The sequence below is a fragment of the Scophthalmus maximus genome, chromosome 18 (genome assembly GCF_022379125.1).
Source record: "Scophthalmus maximus strain ysfricsl-2021 chromosome 18, ASM2237912v1, whole genome shotgun sequence".
NCBI classification, from domain to species: Eukaryota; Metazoa; Chordata; class Actinopteri; order Pleuronectiformes; family Scophthalmidae; genus Scophthalmus; species Scophthalmus maximus.
In genome coordinates, this window is record NC_061532.1 from 4,027,509 (window position 1) to 4,047,901 (window position 20,393).

The window sequence follows — 20,393 nt, forward strand, 5'->3', positions numbered from 1 at the left end:
AGACTCACAGGAGAGAAAAAAAGAGCCGTCGGTCAGGCAGTAGAAGAAAAGTCACGGGATCACCAAATTGTTTTAGAATACAGTGCCTGGGGAATAACATGAATGTCTGACTATTTTGTGCTAACCCATTTAAGACATTGAGAGAGAGAGTATGCAGGGTCACAGTGGGCCTTTATTTTTGCATTACCCTGCAATGCTTTCGCATTTCCTCTCATTAAGTTCCATCCCAATACCCTCAGGGAAGTTAGTGTGTTGGGCCGTTCAGTCTGGTCCCAACACACGGATGTTCAGGGAAACACGAACAGATGTGACACTTCAGTTGTGCATTCATTGCTCATTCCTCTCTTCAAAGGGCCGAACTGTGACCGTGTACCGCCTGGCATTGGCGGGTGACGCTGCGGCTGTGGGTTCGGTAATCGCTCCGACTGTGGCTGCGTCGCCATGGTTATGGCTGTGATAGCTGTGGTGGGGATTTGAACCTGTGGTGCACAGATCTGTCAGATAGGACGGATGTGTCACCAGTATGCCACAGGAGCTTTTGGTTGAATACAATGCTCAGCCAGCACACGTCGCTGCGCACACATACGACCGGGGGGGGGGGGGGGGGTTGCTACACCTATTATAATCTAATGTGTTACAGCCAATTACAGAGCAGAGCGACGGCAGTGGCCAGAGCCCCGTCATCCCGGGGCTGCAGTCATTATCACAGATACAGTATTCCTCAGTAGGTTAACTAGATCTGTTCTGCAGCTCCGCTAACAAGTGTCTGAGACCACCCCACCTGAGGGTGTGCTGCCTTCCGCGATGCACGGCCAATGGTGGTTCTAATTCATTATATGCTACATCATGATACGCCATGGCTTTCCTCTGCGGATCAGAGGAAATGCAAAACACATTGCGATGTGAAGCCAACTATTGTGAGGGGACGCAAAATGTAATGTGAGGCGGCATGAAATGATAGCATGGTGATCATTTACTGCTGCCTCACCATAATATTGTGCTCAAGTAGCCTTGTGGAGAAAGCAGCGCATGAATATCATGAAAACAACAACAGCTTCGGGCAAACCCTTGAGTATGAGGCTGGATTTTGCACAAACGAGCACTTATAAAGGAACACAAAATATTGCAGCTAATGCACTTCTGTCACAACAAATTTCAATCAAATAAGTCAAATATATTCTATGAACACATGTATCGACAGTTGCTGGAGATTTTTTTTGACCACATACTGATTTCATCGCAGGGTAAGAAGCTGCCTGATTCCAGGCTTTGGAGATTATTTAGATTTTTGATATTGACTAAAATGTCATAGGTCAGTACTTAGATTTGGCGGTATTCTCCTTTAAGATGCAGATAGTGACACGTCTAAAGCTACCTCCAGTTATCCCTACACCACGGTAGGTCACAGCTGCAAGGACAATGCATCTGGATGTGTGTGTGTGTGTGTGTGTGTGTGTCCAGTGTGTGTGTGTGTCCAGTGTGTGTGTGTGTGTCCAGTGTGTGTGTGTGTGTGTGTGTGTGTGTGTGTGTGTGTCCAGTGTGTGTGTGTGTGTGTGTGTGTGTGTGTGTGTGTGTGTGTGTGTGTGTGTGTGTGTGTGTGTGTGTGTGTGTGTGTGTGTGTGTGTTCGTGTGTTCGTGTGTGTGTGTGTGTGTGTGTGTGTGTGTGTGTGTGTGTGTGTGTGTGTGTGTGTGTGTGTGCCCACGCGCACATGTACTGTGTGTTGCTTTGTGCGTTCATGCATGTGTGTATTTGTCTCTGTGCTGTGGGGGAAAAAAAAGGTCCTCTCCAGGGGCCAGTGGAGGGCCCACGGGCTCAAGTTGACAACACTGATAACCAAGATCAGCTGTTTGACTAATGAACCTCCAGCATAAACACATACACACACACACACACACACACACCCAGATGAAGTATGCAGACACAGCTTGAGTTTCAGAGAGGTGGAGGGAGAAACAGATGTCACACTGAAGCTGAGATGAGGACTCCCATCCTCATACTTATAGCTCAAGGCAAACTGTCTACACACACACACACACACACACACACACACACACACACACACACACACAGTGTGCGAGAGAGCGAGAGAGAGAGAGCATCTGCAGAGCACAGCAGTCTCCCTTTTGATATCAGTCCAACACGAGGAAAGAAGACAAAAGAAGCGTCGCTGTGCAAATCCAAAAAATCATCAACAAACTGCAGGACGAGATTCAAAAGAAATGCCTGATGTGAAGCTCAAAAATCAAACACAACACGAAAACTGAATGCAAAACTCTCACAGCAGCCTTGCAATTAGAACAATATGAGGACTACTACTACGGCCAACTGTATAGCACAGTTTGGAGGATAAATCTGTATAAATCCGTGTTCCATATTAAAAATATTTATGTCGAAAGTAAGGCGTCATCTGCAAAATATGTAAATTTTCTCTGAAAGCGGGAATTACATTTAATTTCTTTTACTATCTCATTGGTAGAGTAACTAGGACTTGCACGACACAGGTGACACGGGAGCCGTTCCTCTGCTTACCTTCCTCAGCAGGTTGCAGATCCTCTCAATGTTCCGCAGTCTCTCCCTCTGTAAAGAAGGCAAACGGGGAAAAGACGGTTAGTTTTGAGGTTTCACCCTCACTCACCTTTGTTTTAAATTAGTGATCGCCGGGTATGCTGACGGAGTAGAACAAGTGCAAGTCTGTCCTCGTACTGCATCTGGAGGGAAGGCGGGGTGGAGAAAGGGCGTGGTGCTCAGCGCGGACACACCACCACAAAGCTGCACAAAATTGTGTCGGAGGAGAATCTCCAGACACAATATCAGCCAATTATACTGCACATGAATGCACCTTGCAAATTATTTTGATGCTACACGTCAAGGGTGAGGATTCGGGGTCCAGTTCAGAAAGCGAATGAATAGACTTGAATTCACAGAATCAAAAGGGTTTTTGGACCTGACTAGAGTATTGCCTTTGCCCCAACTGTGGTAGAAATTGAGCATTGCGTTGGTTCATGCGTATCTGACCGTCATTGATGTTCCGTCTGTTCTGCACAGGGGTTTTTTCGGCCGCTGCTATCCCCGCCTCACGTTCCATGCAGGCTCATGGAATGGTAGGGAGATGTGCTGTCCCTATCTCAGGCTTTCCACGTGGGCACGTGGAAGGGCAGAGTGGTCCCAGAACATAGCCTTACCGCCAAATATATAACTATTTCATTTATTTATTGAAGCAGAAGGGGGCAGGGAGTTCCAGTAGCATTGGGAGGATTATGATGAAACATGAATTGCGTGAGATTAACGTGGCTAGTGGACTGATAATAGCATTTCAAAAAATTGTAACTTAATCTCTGTTACTGTCCCTTCACTTGCCGCAGCCAATCAGCATCATTCCTTTGTCTGACTACGATATCATTAAAGATTTTCATCTTTTGATTGCTGTATGTATGTATTTGAGTAATATATATATATATATATATATATATATGAAATCTTTCTGCCTGATACATTTGTTTCACATTTCTAGAAATATAATTTTCCTTTATATGTAAAATCAGACGTAAGATATTTACAAATGTACAAACATTTATTTTTTACAGGCAAGTTGTTCTGAGGTCAGTGAGCTCAGTCGGGCTCAGCCACGGATCCAATTGATTGTTCGTACCTGAGATGGAATGTGGGATCAAAGTCAAAGCATGGTCTAGTTCAGGGGTATTCAAATAAAATCTAAGGTGGTCCAGTGAGAGAAATGCTCCCTCAAGCACAGGCCCGGAACATCACAACGTCCAACTTGCGTTATGTTTCAGTGCCATATTGAAGTAGGCTGGTTCTATTGACGTCTAGCCTAATTGTCAACAACTGACTGTCAAATCGAATAAAGAAAACTGTAATTGAAGAACTTTCAACAATGTTAATTAACAAGTTCTCTAATAGTGTTCTCTTCTCAATTTAGGTAAAATAAGGACTAAACACATAGCTTTAAAAAAAAGTGCACCGTAACAGTCTGAGAACACAAAACATGGTTGGAGAACACAGTACTGTGTGTGTGTGTGTGTGTGTGTGTGTGTGTGTGTGTGTGTGCGGCAGAGAGAGTGGATCCGCCTATTGGTGACTCTTGGTCTAGTTCATATACAGTATACCTGAGTTGGGAAGGACACTTCCATTGGTATTTCCAATAGTCAATATGTAAATAGTCAATAATGCCTGAGGGGATCCAGGTTGACTTGCCATCAGCTGTGATAATGTGGTGTGTCATAATCATTGAAGTGGACGGTGAAAGTTGGAGAGGCTAAAGCTCGCAAAAGACATACATATATTGATAACTTATACCAAGGTGCATCATTTAAAACGATATCTGCGCGTGCATCTAGGGGACGTTTCAAAATGTTGAAACTCATAGGGGCCGTGTGATAATATCTTTCGATTGCAAAAGTGAAACCCTTGCTCCTAATGCATTTTTGAGGAGAGATGAAGACGCCGGGTTTTTGTTCTCCCGCAGCAGGAGTTGTCATTATGTTTATCCACGTCGGTACATTTCAATATGTTCTTTTATGTGCGTGCTCAGCTGTAAAATGCTCAAATCAGCAATCGCCCACAATGCTGAGCCAACGTTTCACCAAGGCTTTTAACATCATCATCAAATATTGACCGAATTCCTACGGAGACGCGGTACGGGCTCGAGTGGCAGTGCGGTGCGTTCCACGGGGGGGCCACGCACAGCTCCGGCTGCTTATGAATCATACATTCATCTGAGCGTCACACTGTTTGTGCTTGTGGACAGTCCGTGATGCCTTTTTTTTCTTGGTACCTCACAGACCGGCCGCAAACGCCAATAGCGGAGTCTCCATGGGAACGAAAAAGATATATATTTCGGCACATACGCAACATCAGAGCCAGCGTGTCTAAAGCTGAAGTGGTATTTACAGGCACACAGGAATAAAAAGAGGATTAAAGTGGATGCCAATGTGCTGAAATAATTGCAGTGAAAACACATCATGGGAACAACATTTGCGAGTGTTTCAGATGCTCCACATTGATCTGGCTACTGTGATTTACTTTTTCATGAGCTCGAAGCCACAGGCAGTATCTGTGTCTGTGTACCTCTCTCCCACACACACACACACACACACACACACACACACACACACACACACACACACACACACACACACACACACACACACACACACACACACACACACACACACACACACACACACTGTACTGTGCTAGTGAGATAAACTGAAACAGACATAAAAGGTTTGTGTGTGTGTGTGTGAGCGCAGAGGTGGCTTTGGCCAATTTCAAACAAACAGTAATCCATGAAATATGATTGATATTTAACCCAAGGGCTTCACCTTGACTACTAACTTCACAGACATTTCCCTTTAACTTTGCATTTTTTGAGCGGTTTATATACACTCTATGATTTTCTTTGTGTGTGTGTGTGTGCGCGTGTATATGTTATGATCCCGGTCGGGTATTAACTGTTTATTATTATGAGAGGATTTTCCTCCTCTCCTGTGCACGTGGACTGTATTCTGAAGCATAAATCATGAGGCCAAACAGGAGACCCGCTGTGCCGCGCAGTCGACTGTGTGTTGTTGCATATGGAATTAAATATTACTTTGCACTTATAAATGTGTGACCGTGACTATTTTAGCAGTGTTCAACACGTCCAGCACCACTTGGCTCTGTCTTGGTACGTATGTGTGCATATGTGTCTATGTCGGTATTTAACACTGTGATTTTGAGTTTTTTTTTTTTTTAAGAATAGTTCAACATGTTGTGCTGCTAATATCACATTTACGTCATATTGTATATATTTTAACTAATTGTAAATTGCCAACTTGCAAATTGCAGCATGATATTCAAGTCACGGGAGGGAAACTAGTAATTTTTCTGAAGGCTATGAATCGGTGCCTAAAAAACAAAACATTGATGCCAATGTGCTGTCAATCATCAACCCGCAACACCACAGAGCCATTTCTTGTATCAATAATGTTATTGGCATGAGGCAAGACATACTGTATTCAGAGCATCACGACGGGGTAGATAAGGGGAAAACGAAACCGGACCACTCAACAGATCTGAGGCAGTCTTGTCAGAATGTTCTTTTCTGGTATTTTACGCCTCTTCGACGAGGACCTCCTCCCCGCCCACTGGTCTAGCGCGCTTGTTTTAATAGTTTGTCGGTGTTGTTCTTGAATTATAATATTCTGTAGTGTGGACAAGGTGTAAAAGCCCAAACCTGTGTCATGCCGACCGAACCTGGCAACCAAGCATTTAGCTGCTTGTCAAAAAAACAACAACCATGTACTGGTTAGACACAATGAGAATACATTCTGTTTCTTATTTATGATTTAAGTATATGATTTGACTATTGTCAGGTGACGAAAAACCTGTCCCAAAGAGGTTGGAGTCTGTTGGATGTGCACCATGGATAATCAACTGTACTGGGCTCTATCAGGTTTTGTTTCATGTATTTGAAGTTTATTTTTTTTGTATTTATTTTTTGAAATCTATGAGGATGAAAACATATCGTAGCCAACATATTTACCACTGAGTACAATTGTGCTACGGTTGCAGTTTTTGGGGGGCGGAGAAAGACTGGCACAGATGTTTCTCCGGGAAAATGTTGGATAAATGCTTGCGCTTTAAATTATGCAACTAGAGGTTCTTTGGTGGGAGGCTGCGAACAAGTCTGAGATAGCACCAATGGAGAGAGCGAGCGAAAGAGACGGAGAGAGTGGAGTCAAGTAGTCAAAGCTAATAAGAATATGAGTGTGACCACTATATCATTTTCGTGGCATTTATTCTTGTCTTGAGTGTGTGTGTGTGTGTGTGTGTGTGTGTGTGTGTGTGGGGGGGGGAGCTGAGACTGGCTGATGAGAGCATCCCGACTTCCACGTCCTTCAATCTCCCATCTCCCCAAAACGCCTCGTGCGGCTCTACCTCATTTCACAAGAGCATCAGGAGGGAGCCTGGGGGGAAAAAAAAAAAAAAGGGAGAAAGGAAGAAGCATCGCTCTGCCTTTTCACGTTTCCATTATTCAAACTGTTTCAAGAAGTGCAAGGAGGAGCCGGTTCAGCCGAAGAGGGTTTGACTTTGAAGTGCAATGTGCGCGAGGAGAATGATGGGCAAAACAAAAAAAAAAGAAGAAGAAAAAGGGAATCTTTGATCGGGACGAGGGAACGGCGGGGCGAAAAAAAGGGCGTGGTCGGGGCGACGACTTTGTATTCACGGTGGAGAGTTACTCTTTCCTGCGTGTGCGTGCGGGGAACACCCTCTCGTGTTCTTCAGAGCGTGGGGCCTTCGACCCCTCCCTCCTGTCCTCGCGGTGACCTCCGCACGCATGCGACCAACATCCATGGGATACACACACACACACACACACACACACGCACACTCTTGTCCTCCTGACAACAAACACACCGCAAGTGGCCGCAAGTGAACGGACCGGCCCTGACGGTCCAATTATCTACGGCGCCGGCGTCTATTTCTGGCTCACGCCGTGCATCTCATCGTGCATCCACCTCCATCTGCTGCCGGGGTGTGAACAAGCACACGCAAATATATATTCCACTCGAAACGGTGTGTGTGTGTGTGTGTGTGTGTGTGTGTGTGTGTGTTTGCCACTGTCTACTACTCATTAGCAAGCAATTAGGTTGATGGCCCTTTGAAATGTTACTCAGCGAGAATTTGCTCGACAGGCGAGAGTGGCGCGGGAGTGGAGTGCCGTATAAACACTGAGCTGTGAGAGGGGAGGTCGGCAAATTGACCTCTATTCCACCCAATTAGGAGCAAACTCTCATTTACAGCTAGTGCCTGAGCCGCGTAAGCGGGACTGGACGGCGGACCCCCTCTCGAGCAGAAATGGGCGAGGGGCGTTCATAAGGCTTAATGTTCCGCCGGTGTGTAAACTGTGCTCAAACGCTGTGAAATAAATTTCCCCCGTGACCGGGGAGAGACTTGAACTTGAGCGGCGGAGACAGGCGTGGAGCTGCGAAGGGAGATGGATAGATAAGGTGTGTGTGTGTGTGTGAAGAGGCTACAGAGGCCGTCATCACATGTGTCCCCGGTGCAATGCCGATGAACTGACGCGTTCACATTCGTAAACCATTTGGAACAAAAAAAAAAACCCCACCGGCCTCGCTTTCCTTCATCTCCCTCCTCGCTTATCATTCCGTCTGTCTCTGATATCATCATCGCCCGTGGCCTTTCTTCATCCCCTTCATGATGAAAAAGACGCGCGCGCGAATACACAGATAGGAGAGTGCGCACGCTCACCGGGGTCTGTCTGCACGAGTGTTGCGTATGTGCGTGCGCGACTGTCGCACGGGCAACAGCCGCCGCGAGCTTCGGAGACTTTCAAGTCTTAGCCTAGATACACTTTTCGCCTCAGCATATCTATGTCTGTCTGTCTGTCTGTCTGTCTGTGTGTGTGTGTGTGTGTGTGTGTGTGTGTGTGTGTGTGTGTGTGTGTGTGTGTGTGTGTGTGTGTGTGTGTGTGTGTGTGTGTGTGTGTGTGTTTGTTGTGTGTGTGTGTGTGTTTGTCCGCACAAGAGGGATAGATGGGTGTGAAATCATGACAAACATGTAACGCAAGCTGTGTTTTCATAGCGTGGGAGAGAATAGGCTGTCATGCATGACAGTGTGTGTGTGTGTGTGTGTGTGGGCACGTAAGTGTGTTTGTTCACAGATACGTCTGTTTTGCTTCTTGCCGACAATAAAGGTCGCGCTGGATGTACCCTCCGCTTTCTCCTTTGATAGTGAAATTGCTAAGAGAAAAAATGTATTCATGTCTGAGACATATACCCTAGACTGTATGTCAAAAGTAAGTAAAAGTAACGTGGAAGCGTTTGAAAAGTGTATCCTCTCGAATGACCAGCAGAGGGCGACTCTGTGAGACAGTTTCTATTGTAATCTATGAGGAAACGACGCTACTTCTCAGTTAACATTTGCTCGTTTCAAGTTTTCTTCAGTATGGCGTGATGTTCACTTCATGAATTATGTAGTTAAATTCGCGATAAATTATGGTATGCATCGGGGCATGGATATCATGCGTGACTGACAGCTAATGTTGTCCAGCGGGTGCAGGTCGCAGGTGTAGGTGAACGTGCAGTGACCCCTCGAGCCCTCGGTCACGGCCTGCTCCAAATATGGTTCCTTTTGGTCTCCAAAAAAACCCAAAGATGGCGTTTCAACACCGCAGTTCGAAAACCGATACGTGGCGTCACAGTGTGTCGTAGCTCCGAAACTGCGATCATTCTATCAAGAGGTTAGGTGGTGAAGAAATGCAGGATTACAAATTACAATTTTACAACAGGCGTGTGTGTGTGTGTGTGTGTGTGTGTGTGTGTGTGTGTGAACTATAGCAGAGACCATCAACCGCGCTGGATTAAAACGACTGACGGAATCAATGCTGATAATCTACAATCACACATTAAAAGCCAGTGGTTTAACTGTGATGGCTACAATGAAACTGGAGGCCTTGATCGACTGTACAGACGTGAGCATGTGCCAAGCATGTGTAAAGTAGGAGGTGGAATTATTTTAAAAAGGGTTATCGTTCTCTTTGTTTTCTTTCCAAGAGGTAGATAAGGAGATTGTGCGTGTGTGTATTATGTATGGAGCTGTCGCCAAGATAAGGTAACCCTCCTTTAGCATGGAGAGAAAAAGGCTGTCTCTGACTAAAGTGAAGCAGGAAGCGCTGACCAACACTTCTAAGTCCAGGGGTGCCACTATAGGTGCTGGCGGGCCCCATGAAAAGATGTCACATTGGGCCCCGCCACCACCAAAGGGCACCACAATCCTGGAAATATAATACCGTGCAGACGGACATGCAACATTCTTGCAAACAGCGGAATTCACTGTGTGACGCAATACCGATAACCCCTCTGCGACAAATGTGCTGAGGGCCGACTTTTACTGTTTAAATGTAAGTTAAATGGTAAAATTATTGAATATCAAATCCTTTTAAAGATTAATGAATAACTTAAAAAGTAAATGGAACTGGAATATGCATTAACCTCTTCAGTTAGAATTCATTATCATTTTCAACTATGGAAAGAACAAATAATAGAATAAGGCAGCAGATCTGTAGAAAATAAGAAGCTGTCAAAGTGTAAATAGAGACTAGAAAATAAAACAAACTGTGCGGGATTTAACATTCAACGTTGGACCGCACCTGCAGGCTACATGTATACTTGCAATTCAAGGGCTAGCAGGGGGCACGTAAAATTCTATTAATAATGATATTTTAATAATTTAATATTTTTTTTAAAACCTCACGTTCGAACACATTTTTGGGGCCCTGTCCGTCACAGACCCCCGTAATCATCCACATTTTGTTTGTATAATTCATGCATAATTACACTGAACAAAGACAAAATTGTTTTCCAAATTTAAACAGGACTTCAGTTGGTATCACACAACTTAAAAACGTTTTTTCATGAAATTCTTCAACAATTTTCTATTTTCAGTGCAGAAAAAATGTTGTGATTCCCTGTGTCGAGCTGAAAAACATTATGAGGCAATATTATAGGGAAATATTCCATATTCCCATTTACATATCAACACTGTCCTTAAATGTTACTTTCAGTTCTATATTATTTCTTTCCCCGAACCCACAAACTTTCCAGGGTCCTCGGGCGCCTGCGGGAGCTCATTAGAAAAACCTTTCAAAGTTGCTACAACTTTAACAATATATTAAAAGGATGTTATGAGAGAGAAACCGTGCATTTTGAGGGCACACTCTTATTCAATCCGGGAACGGGTGGCAGCGGCGCATTTCATAGACTGCGAGGAGGCAAAGGGGAAGGGATGGGTCTAGGCAACACGAGAGAGAGCGGGAAGAAGGGGAAGGGGAGAGAGAATTAGATGGAGCTCTTGTGCCGTATTCCCCCGCTGAATTCTTTGATACACTCTTGCATGGCATAATGATATGCAAATGTGACAAAGTATGAAAGTGGCAATGAGTGGGGGAAATCTGGTCCAATAATGCACTGTTTTCACACCCCTCGAAAATGGCTTTCAAGCCGAGGAATTCTTTTCATTTACCCCCCTCTTCAGAAATCCTCGTTCAGCCGTCTCTCCATCCCCCTGTCTGTCTCCCTCTCCAACTCTTCCCTTTCTCCCAGTTTGTCTTCTCTCGCTTCGGCTCATCCCCGAGGAACTATAGAAGTCAATACACCAGAGGAGCTACACAGTCCAGAGCTCTTAAGTCAAAGTCACCTCCAAACTATCTGTTTGTGCGATACTCCAGCACCATGTATTATTAAGCGCCAACTGTGTTAGTGGGAGCCCAACGGACTCAGGGGAAAGGGATTTAGCGGGCTGGAATTCATCCTGAAACAACTTCACTGGCCAACGCTAATGTACTGTGCATCTTTCTCCACGGCTTCCCTTGACACGTTTTCACTCATATATATATATATATATATATGTATATATGAGTGAAAACGTGTGTTGCAGTAAAACACTGCAGGGCTCAAACCACCCCTTCCATTCACATTATGCTCACCTATTTAAATACATTTGCACATTTAACACAATTTTCTTTTTTAAACCTATTTTTTTTTTTGTATTTCTTTTATCTTGTCCCTACTCTGTAGCACTTTGGCATTGCTTTTAGCAATGAAAAGTGCTCTATAAATGAAATGTGTTATTATTATAATGCCGACCTGCTGGGGCCCAGTTTAAATCACGGCGTTTAATTAATATCCACTTCACCATCAGATGTGTTTTTTTCAGACAGCCCGGGAGAGTTGAGGATATGTGTATAATCCACGGCATTAACCCGTGACTTGACCATTGTTGGAACATCATATTCTGCGGGCGGAAAAATAATTATGCCGCTCTAAAACATAACAGGGGTGAAGTGAACTGAGTAGCATCACCTGTGGGTGTGGCCGGCAGCGATGAGACTGGTGAGAACAAGATACGCGGCAATCTTTGATCATAACAAGCCCTCCGCATGTAACTGTCAGGCTCTGGAAACAAATGACCAGTTCCATTGTGACACATACCGTCCGCATCGTGCGGCGTGACACAATTTGGCCGCGCAAAAAGGGTAATAATGTACGTAAATGATGCAGTGGAAGTGAGCACATACCTCTATGAGCAACAGGTAAAGGTGTTTTGACACACATCATATGTGTCCGTGTGTGTGTGTGTGTGTGTGTGTGTGTGTGTGTGTGTGTGTGTGTGTGTGTGTGTGTGTGTGTGTGTGTGTGTGTGTGTGTGTGTGTGTGTGTGTGTGTGTGTGTGTGTGTGTGTGTCTGTTGCCCTTACGCAGTTTGCTGAACAAAATTTCTGACCCATGTCTATAAATTAGCCGCCGTCGGAGTATGGGATTACAGCTTCTACCGACACACAGTTTCTGCGTAAAGTAAAAGAAGGAAAATCCGTGGGCCGGAAAAAACAACAGCCACAGCTATGTTTCATGTTTACGTGACAAGGACCTCTGGCTTTATAGTGATATATGACCTGTCTATCAGAGGCACTGCAACACCTTGCAGGAGGGAGTTCTGGATATGCCATTAAGTCAACCGTGTGCATGACTTTGACAAAGTAGATTCACTGTTCATTTCGCATTTTAACACACACACACACACACACACACACACACACACACACACACACACACACACACACACACAATATTTCTCAACAAAACCTATACATTCCCTTAACTATTGAATAGGCATGTGATGAAATGCTCGTCTTTTGGAAGGCACTGACAAATGCTGCTGCAGCGCTGACCAGAACAGGTCTGTTTACATTGCGCCTGTATGACTCACCAGGCTTTTAGATCACAAGCTGTTTAATATTAATGAAATACCCGAAACTGACTCAAAGTCAAGGAGTGACATCTTATCTGCACGCTAACCAGGAAGTCAGCGTCACCCAGGGTTAAGAGTTCCAGATGAACTATGGCCTTCGTTTTTGATTAAGTAATAATTTATTCTGCATGTTGAGCAAGGGCCTCTGGCTTTATAGATGATATAGATGATAGATGTATATATATATATATATATATATAAACTGAAATGTGATGGTTTTGGTTTTTCGAAGGTTAGAAATAGTTTGCATTGAGTGTGTTTTCTGTTGTCATGATCAGACCGGATATTATTGTCTCGTCTATCCCTCGTTTGTGGCTTGTCACTTTTATTTTATTTATATTTGAATTCAAGGGGTTATTTGTAAAGGATAATTCATTCATGCTTGACGCTTTGCCCGGATGTCTTTTAATAGTCCGCCTGTCAGCCAAGCAAGGCAGGAGACGAGAGGCTCACGAAAAACCAGCATGTTGCCAGACGCCCGATTTAAAATTAATGGAGAGAGAGAGAAGAAGTAGGAACAGGAATGTTGACTGTGAACGACAGAGGCTGAGAGTGAAAGGCGAGTGGGACGATGTCTGTAGCCCTTAGCAAGTGGATTTTTATCATTTCCCAAAGACAAAAATTAGAAAGAAAAGATGTACAGCAGTGGAGTAGGAGAGGAAACCTACCGCGTGGAGTGGGTTGCCCTGATCAATCGGCACCTTGAAGTCGGCCTGGAGCTCATCAAACGCTGTGATCTGAGAGAGGCAGTGAGAGAAATAGAAAAGACTACAATGAGAAGAAAACAGATGGACACTACAGAATGAACTAAAACGTCATTCTTGCCAAAAGCAATCGCGTGTGCCTGCATGCAGCATACAGCGTTCCATGTGTCAAGGCTGGGGCCCCGGAGGACTTTACTTTGTGTTGCATAACTGCGACAAGCCAAAAGATCAATTCACCTCAGACTATTTTCTGTGTAACTAAAAGCGGTAATAGCCTACTCCTCCTTGCCGCCGAGCCCCATTGTTGCCCAAACACTATTAAAGACACACTGATCCGCACTCTTGATTTTTATTGAAATGACTTCAGAGCTACTGTGGTGTAGTTTTAATGATCCAATGCTATGAATACTCAGTGGCCCACCGAACGTGCATGGGATGAATATAGTACACGGAAATGGCACCATCTACCTCTGCTTCAGAAAAATAACTACATTTTGTTTACTGTGGGTGGGTTGGTTCCAGTTTCCTGCATGGTAAGGTGCATGGGGGCAGTATAATGTGTTCTCCATCATTCTTAGCTGCCAGGCATGCTCACATTTCCTAGTTAGCACTTGCAGACGCAGTAGACGGGTATTGCCATGGGTTTTTCAAGCATCAACCAAGCAAACCAACTAATGCATTATTTTAAAACATTTTGACATGATAATGGAGAGTCGGGAATGAATCCCCTCGAATGTCCGCACACCATTGCAAGACAGTCAATCGTTTAGTTGTTGAGATATTTTAGTCGGGACCAAAACAAGGTGGAGTGACCTATTAAGTGGCAAAAAGGAAAAACTATCACAAAAAAACAATTGACACTATATTTAAGGGAAGAACGGGAGCACTAAGGGGCAAAGAAACACTGGTTTGGGTCTTTTAATGGCACTTGATGGCATTTAGAAGAATTTAGAATAATGTCATCCTCAGGTTCATGGTCCTGCAGACTATTCTATTAAAAATACAAGAGCTCTTTGTTCATTTATTTCCTCCAACCTGCTGCCTTGAGACATCAAGTTCAACATCTCGTCTCAAGTCAACAGTCAACACCATCTGCGGAACAGACCGCTTCCACCTGCTGCACTGTCAGGCAAAAGGAAGAAGGAAAACGCCCCTCGACTTGAACGTGATACTGTATGAAGCCAGAGCTCTCCCCCGGAGGTTGCCCTTAATACGAGACGCCCTCCATCTCAGAACCAGCTCTTCGTCGTCCTCATCATTAATACGATCTCGCACCACTTGAAATCACATGCGCCCAGAGGGACAACATGCAGGGGGGGGGGCGTAAAGCCAGCCCCTCGGATTGGTGTGACTCCATCCTGCCGCCCACTCACTGCCACATTGTGGGATGGCTCACAGTGATAAGAACGTCAAGTAATGATGAACGGCCGGACGACGACACAACAGTTCCATTTGTGTTGCGTGTGTTGCAATGGAGGCGACCGCGCTAAAAAGACAGGTGCTATTGCTCGACTAGTTTGGCCTCAGGAGGAAAATGTGTGTGTGTGTGTGTAAATGAGGAAAAAAATTATGAGTGTGTCAATGAGTATCTCTGCGTATGAGCTACTGTAAGATGTGACGGCAGCATGAGCGCATCCCTGTGTGTGAGTGTGCAGCGTTGTGCAGTGTTGTGCAGTGTGAGAACATTTCTACGGTGTGTTTTGGTAAAACAATTTCTATCCGTGCATTGTGTGCATACAGTACATGCGCAAGAACCAGAGGAAGCAGTGGCGTGTGTACTTGTACATGTGAATGTGTCAGCCCAGTATGGGGTATTAACATCAGAGAGACGGCAGCGGTTCACACCATTCCCGGGTTATTTCCCTGGGCTCGCCCCCGCACTAACAGGCATCTCTTTACATGTTATTTCCCAGTGGACTCCGAACAGTGATCCCGGCTCATTGCCTCTCTGTGTTACAGTGCGCTAGCTTCCCCCGGGCTGTTCCTCCTGGGCGATGGGAACACACGAACACGCACATACACACACACACACCCATACACACACTGTCGCCATGGTGCATAAATCCAGGCATATAGGAACCCTCTCTTGCACAGAGACACACATATAAAAGTGCAGGGAGAGAAAGACTGCACCTTGACAACGCATCCATACGTGCACCACATGAGATGAACGCTGAACGCTCTTGGATGGATGTCCGGCTCTAACAGTCAAGTCAATCGTACTGCAACCTTGGACTTATTTTGGTCATTTTGGCATCATCAGTCATGATAGCCTCGTACTCAGAGTCATTGGCGAAGTTGTGCAACCCGACAACTTTGTCAAAAAAAGGTTTGCTCAGAAGCCAGGAAGAATGGGTGGTTAGATGATTACACTGAATACCTCTACCGGGTGCTGCCCCAGGATGGTTCATAAATGACCAGACCACCTCAGCTGGCTCCTTTTTGACTTAAGCGAGCAGTCTTGGATCTAGTCTTAGATAACTCTGAGCTGCTCAACCAATATCTGATCCAATGGGTCTGAGGCTGCATAATCTGGCCAAGCAACTGTATTTGGAGGAGATCCCAAAGTGGGCATCGCCAAAGTGTTGGTGTTAATCCCTCATTGCACAACAAAACTGTGTGTGCAAAGTCTGGTCGAACCGAAAGTGGTGAAGGGTTTGAAATTGGGTCAGATGTTTTTTCTTAATTCTTTCATTCCAAATAACCTGATTACTGGTGCCTATCCAAAGTATCTTGAACAAAGGCACGGCATTACCAGCTCTAATGATCAAAGTACAGCGATTTTTAACGTATTATCCTTTAAGGGGATCTTTCACCGTAAAGGCAGAATGTTATCCCCTTGATTTCAAACGGCTCGGCTAGTGATCAGAGCCAACATTGGTCCCCCGAGCTGCAGGGCGCGAGACCAAAACTCAAATACGTGACTTGCTCAGAGGGCGATTCCTGCGGAAGGCTCGCGGCAATGACTCTGGATTCTGTTTTTTTTGCGAAAATCCAGTTCTGTTTTGATGTGGCTGTTCACTTAAACCAACTGCTTTGAAGTCAAGGTTGCCTGGCGGAAACAGCCGACATACTGGCACCCTCCGCTCCTCTCTCCTGGCACACTGAATTCTGTCTTTCACTTCAGACTGTGGCTGCTGGTGGACTGATGCCCTTGCTATGTTTGTGTGTGTGTGTGTGTGCGCGCGCGCGCGCGGAAAGGGAAGACTAATTTGTTGCGTTTGTGTCCATGGAGGTAAATGTGTGTTCATTTCCACTGTCTGTCACTCGGTAGAAGCTGCAACCTAACAAAAATATCATTGTACATTCCATGCTGCCTTTGAAAGAATTCGCATAGAAATAACAAGATTAAAAACAACAACAGCAATCAGCGGAAAAACTCGCCTCCAAAGTGAAAGACTACATGTTCATTTTAAATTATTCAAAGTTCTGCCTCAATAATTCATTGGGATTTTAAATCCACTCACTGTGGGTTAATTTTCAGCACAACTGCCTCTCGACAACCTCGGACGCACAATTTACAAGCCCGGGAAGCCGAGGCCAAACGCTACATCTGCCATGCACGCAAGACAGCTGAGCGGCGCGGCGCGGCGCTGCGCTTAATGTGTGAAATGTTTGCATCAACCGCTAGACAAGATGCATAGTTTAGAACACCGGCTTGCCCAATCTCCCCGCAAAGGGCATTAAATTGTCATCTTACATTATTTAGAGAGCAAAATGCAGAAGGTAGCTATAGCCATGAATCAGAGGCCTGATGTAAGTAAAGCCTGTGTTGGTCTTCGTAGCCTTTTAGCAAACGACGGGTTTGATAATGAAACGTTAAGGAAGAAAAGAGAAATCGACTGGCGATGTCTAGCACCATTTGGATGGATTCTTGCCAAAGGAAGAATCAGCTTCATATGTGTTTGACCTGTTTGGGGTTTTTCTTCAATATTTTTTCTAAAGGTGACATATTATGCAAAAATCACGTTTTCAATGTTTGTACACATATATGCGGATATCAGTGGAGCCTGCCAGTCCACACACTGGGAAAAAAGACCACCCCTGTTGTTGTTTTGGTGAGCTGGCCAAACCCTACAGCCTGGCTCTGAACAACTGGTTCCGATTTCTCTCCCACTCTGAGGCTGGAAAGCCTGGAATTAAAAGTTTTTTTTGTTTGTAATGAGTGTTTTCAAAGTAATGTGTCATAAAATAAATTAAAATTGGCTGAATAATACATTGGTGGAGAGACTGAACTATGTGGAGGTTCTCTGCGGGCCCCTTACAAAAGGCGCAAAATGGATTAGTCCACCCATCATGAAAAAAAAAAAAAATCCAGGTGTTTTAAACAGAGGGAGAAAAGAGGAGCTGCAGGAATGGGCAGTATGAGAACACTGATGCCTTTTCTGAACATTAGAGCATGTAAACCGTTTCAAGTGGTCACCCAAATTAAAAGCATGAACCTGAATATGAGCATAATACGTCACCTTTAAATAACGCCAACAGAAACCCAGACAGTTTATCAGCTCGATTCTCTCCATTTTTGTTTCAAACCAGGGAAACAGGTTGGCACAGCAAGATAGGTTCTGGGTTTGAACTTTGGCCGGCTGGTGTGCGCTTTTCACTGGTTAGGTTAATTGGAGACTTCAAATAGCTCATAGGTAGCAGTATGGTAATGAGTATAGCTAAAGAACAAACAGGTCAAACCGCACTGAATGTATCACACTCATCAGTCTCTGCCTTTCTAGTTCCAGTTTCCTCCTGCTTACGACTCTAAATCAAAACATCCAGACTTCCCAGAGGCCACTGGCCGGTCGTGTGGTGGGAGCTGGCTTATTATTTTTAATCGCAAACACGTCAGCGTCGCACGGTATCAGTGCTGAACACCTTCCCAGGTTGAGACAGCTGAGGAAGGTTTCTCTGACTCCCTGAATAGACCCTATTGGCACAGTCAACCCTTTCCTTCAGTGTGACGGCATCAAATGAAACAAAGCTCTTTCCGTTCCCCAAAAATTCCAACATCAGCATCACGCATTATTACGCTGTCAGGACTTTCAGCGAGGCACCAAAGGAAAATGATATGCAGCCACTGGGTCAACAGACAGGTTGCCAAGTGAGCACTTTCAAACACATAGTTTACATTGAGCAGGCGGGTGTGACCGCACCGTTATGGAGCCGTTCCTGCATTACAGCAGGACAATATTGGCCTTTGTCCTAAAATAAATAGCAAGGGTTACATTACCATGGAAACGTTGCAGTGACCTACATTAAGAGGCTGTTAGAGAGACCATATTGTGAAGATGTATCTTCTTTGCATACCTAAAATATGGAGGTATCTTTAGGCACACGAGGACAACCACCTAGTGCGTTATAGACAGTATTATAAAAAGCCTCTGTGAACTTCTAGTTTTTAGTTCTAGTCCATTCTACCTGAGCACATAAACTTGTCATATGTCCAGTGTGTAAGGGGTCATCATAGTGATGATGAATATTCAGATATTACCCACATCAGCAGTTCCCCTTAGCTTTACAGAGCAATCGAGGCACATGCTTCACGGGCTCATTGCTTCGTTCTCCTGCCATGCAACATAACTTGTGACTCAAAATTCCGCACCTCCAAATGAAGGCTCCATATCTGCCGGATGAGTAACGTATTTTGCATTACATCACACTGTATTCATTTAGCTGACACTTTAGTCCAACGCGACTTACAATAAGTGCATTTGAACAAGTTGGTCTTGTCAACTATGTAATGTGATATTGTGTCACGGGTTGTTTTTTTTAACAGCCCTCTGTGTCAGCTGTGACATCCCCATGCACCGATAAAAACAGACTTTTGCTTTTCACAGCGGCCATTTTGGCATGAAATAGTTCAGTATAATAAGTCCCACCAGGTGCAACAAAACAAACGGACCACAGATGTCTGGAGAATTGAAGAGACGTGAAAGAAAACCGGTGTAAAAAAACAACTAAATCCACATCTCCATCCAGAATCAAGACAAAACTGTGGCTCATTTAGATTACAGCAACCATGACAGCGGTCTGTGTTTATTCTGCACTTTGGTGTTCCACGTGTTAGCTGTGAATCATGGCTCTAGCATAGAGTGTCGGCACAAGGGCAAATGTAATCAATGGAGGAATGAGTGCGTTATTTGCAGCATATCAAAACACGATGTCTAGCAACTGTGTGGCCCCTGCAACTGACCACAGCAACCTCTATTCAGTAACTGCTTACGACTGATTTGTTCAGGTGTTGATTGCCCGAGATTTAGTTTCACTATTCTTGCACATGAAGCACAATATCCTTTTCCATCTGTTGTGTCTCACTCGTGGTTAGCACAACCCCACATTATCTTTTTTTTTCCTGTCCGGCCGAGAAACACATATCTATGCTTGCTCAGCTGCCTCTGATACATTGCACTCCTGCCGAAATCTATGGAATGTGGCAACACAAAAGTGCACCCCAATTTGCAAGCGACATGCCGAATGGCGTTACATTGCTCATAATCTCTCAACTATATAAAACATAGTAAGACAGTTTCAATGTTTGCACGCAATCAGGGATGAAACGGTTTCCGGTTTCATGGTAAACCACGGAGAAATTCCCGGCGGTTAGTTCTACCATTTCAAATTTTCATCATATTTGAACAATACCGTGATAGTACTGGTCACTATAGCCCAATACAGTTACATCTCTATATGCAGTGATGTCATGAATCACTAAATGAGTGTCTTTTCCCTGTAAGGCACCTAGTCACTGTTATCCCAACTGTCCACGTGAAGTGGCTTGAGTCTCTTTACGCAGACGGAAAATCTATGCAAATCCATGTTGATTCTAACTCCACACGAGCTTAACCTTGTCCCCTGCGATTACTTGGC

General features: G+C 44.7%; 1 protein-coding gene across 1 annotated transcript in view; it reads right to left on the minus strand.

The window, feature by feature from the left end:
• Positions 1 to 20,393, minus strand: part of cnih3 (cornichon family AMPA receptor auxiliary protein 3) — a 63,453-nt gene that overhangs the window by 35,315 nt on the left and 7,745 nt on the right. The window contains 2 exon segments of the mRNA XM_035618374.2: positions 2,531 to 2,578; positions 13,500 to 13,568. Of these exon segments, the coding sequence (XP_035474267.2) occupies positions 2,531 to 2,578; positions 13,500 to 13,568 (117 nt within the window).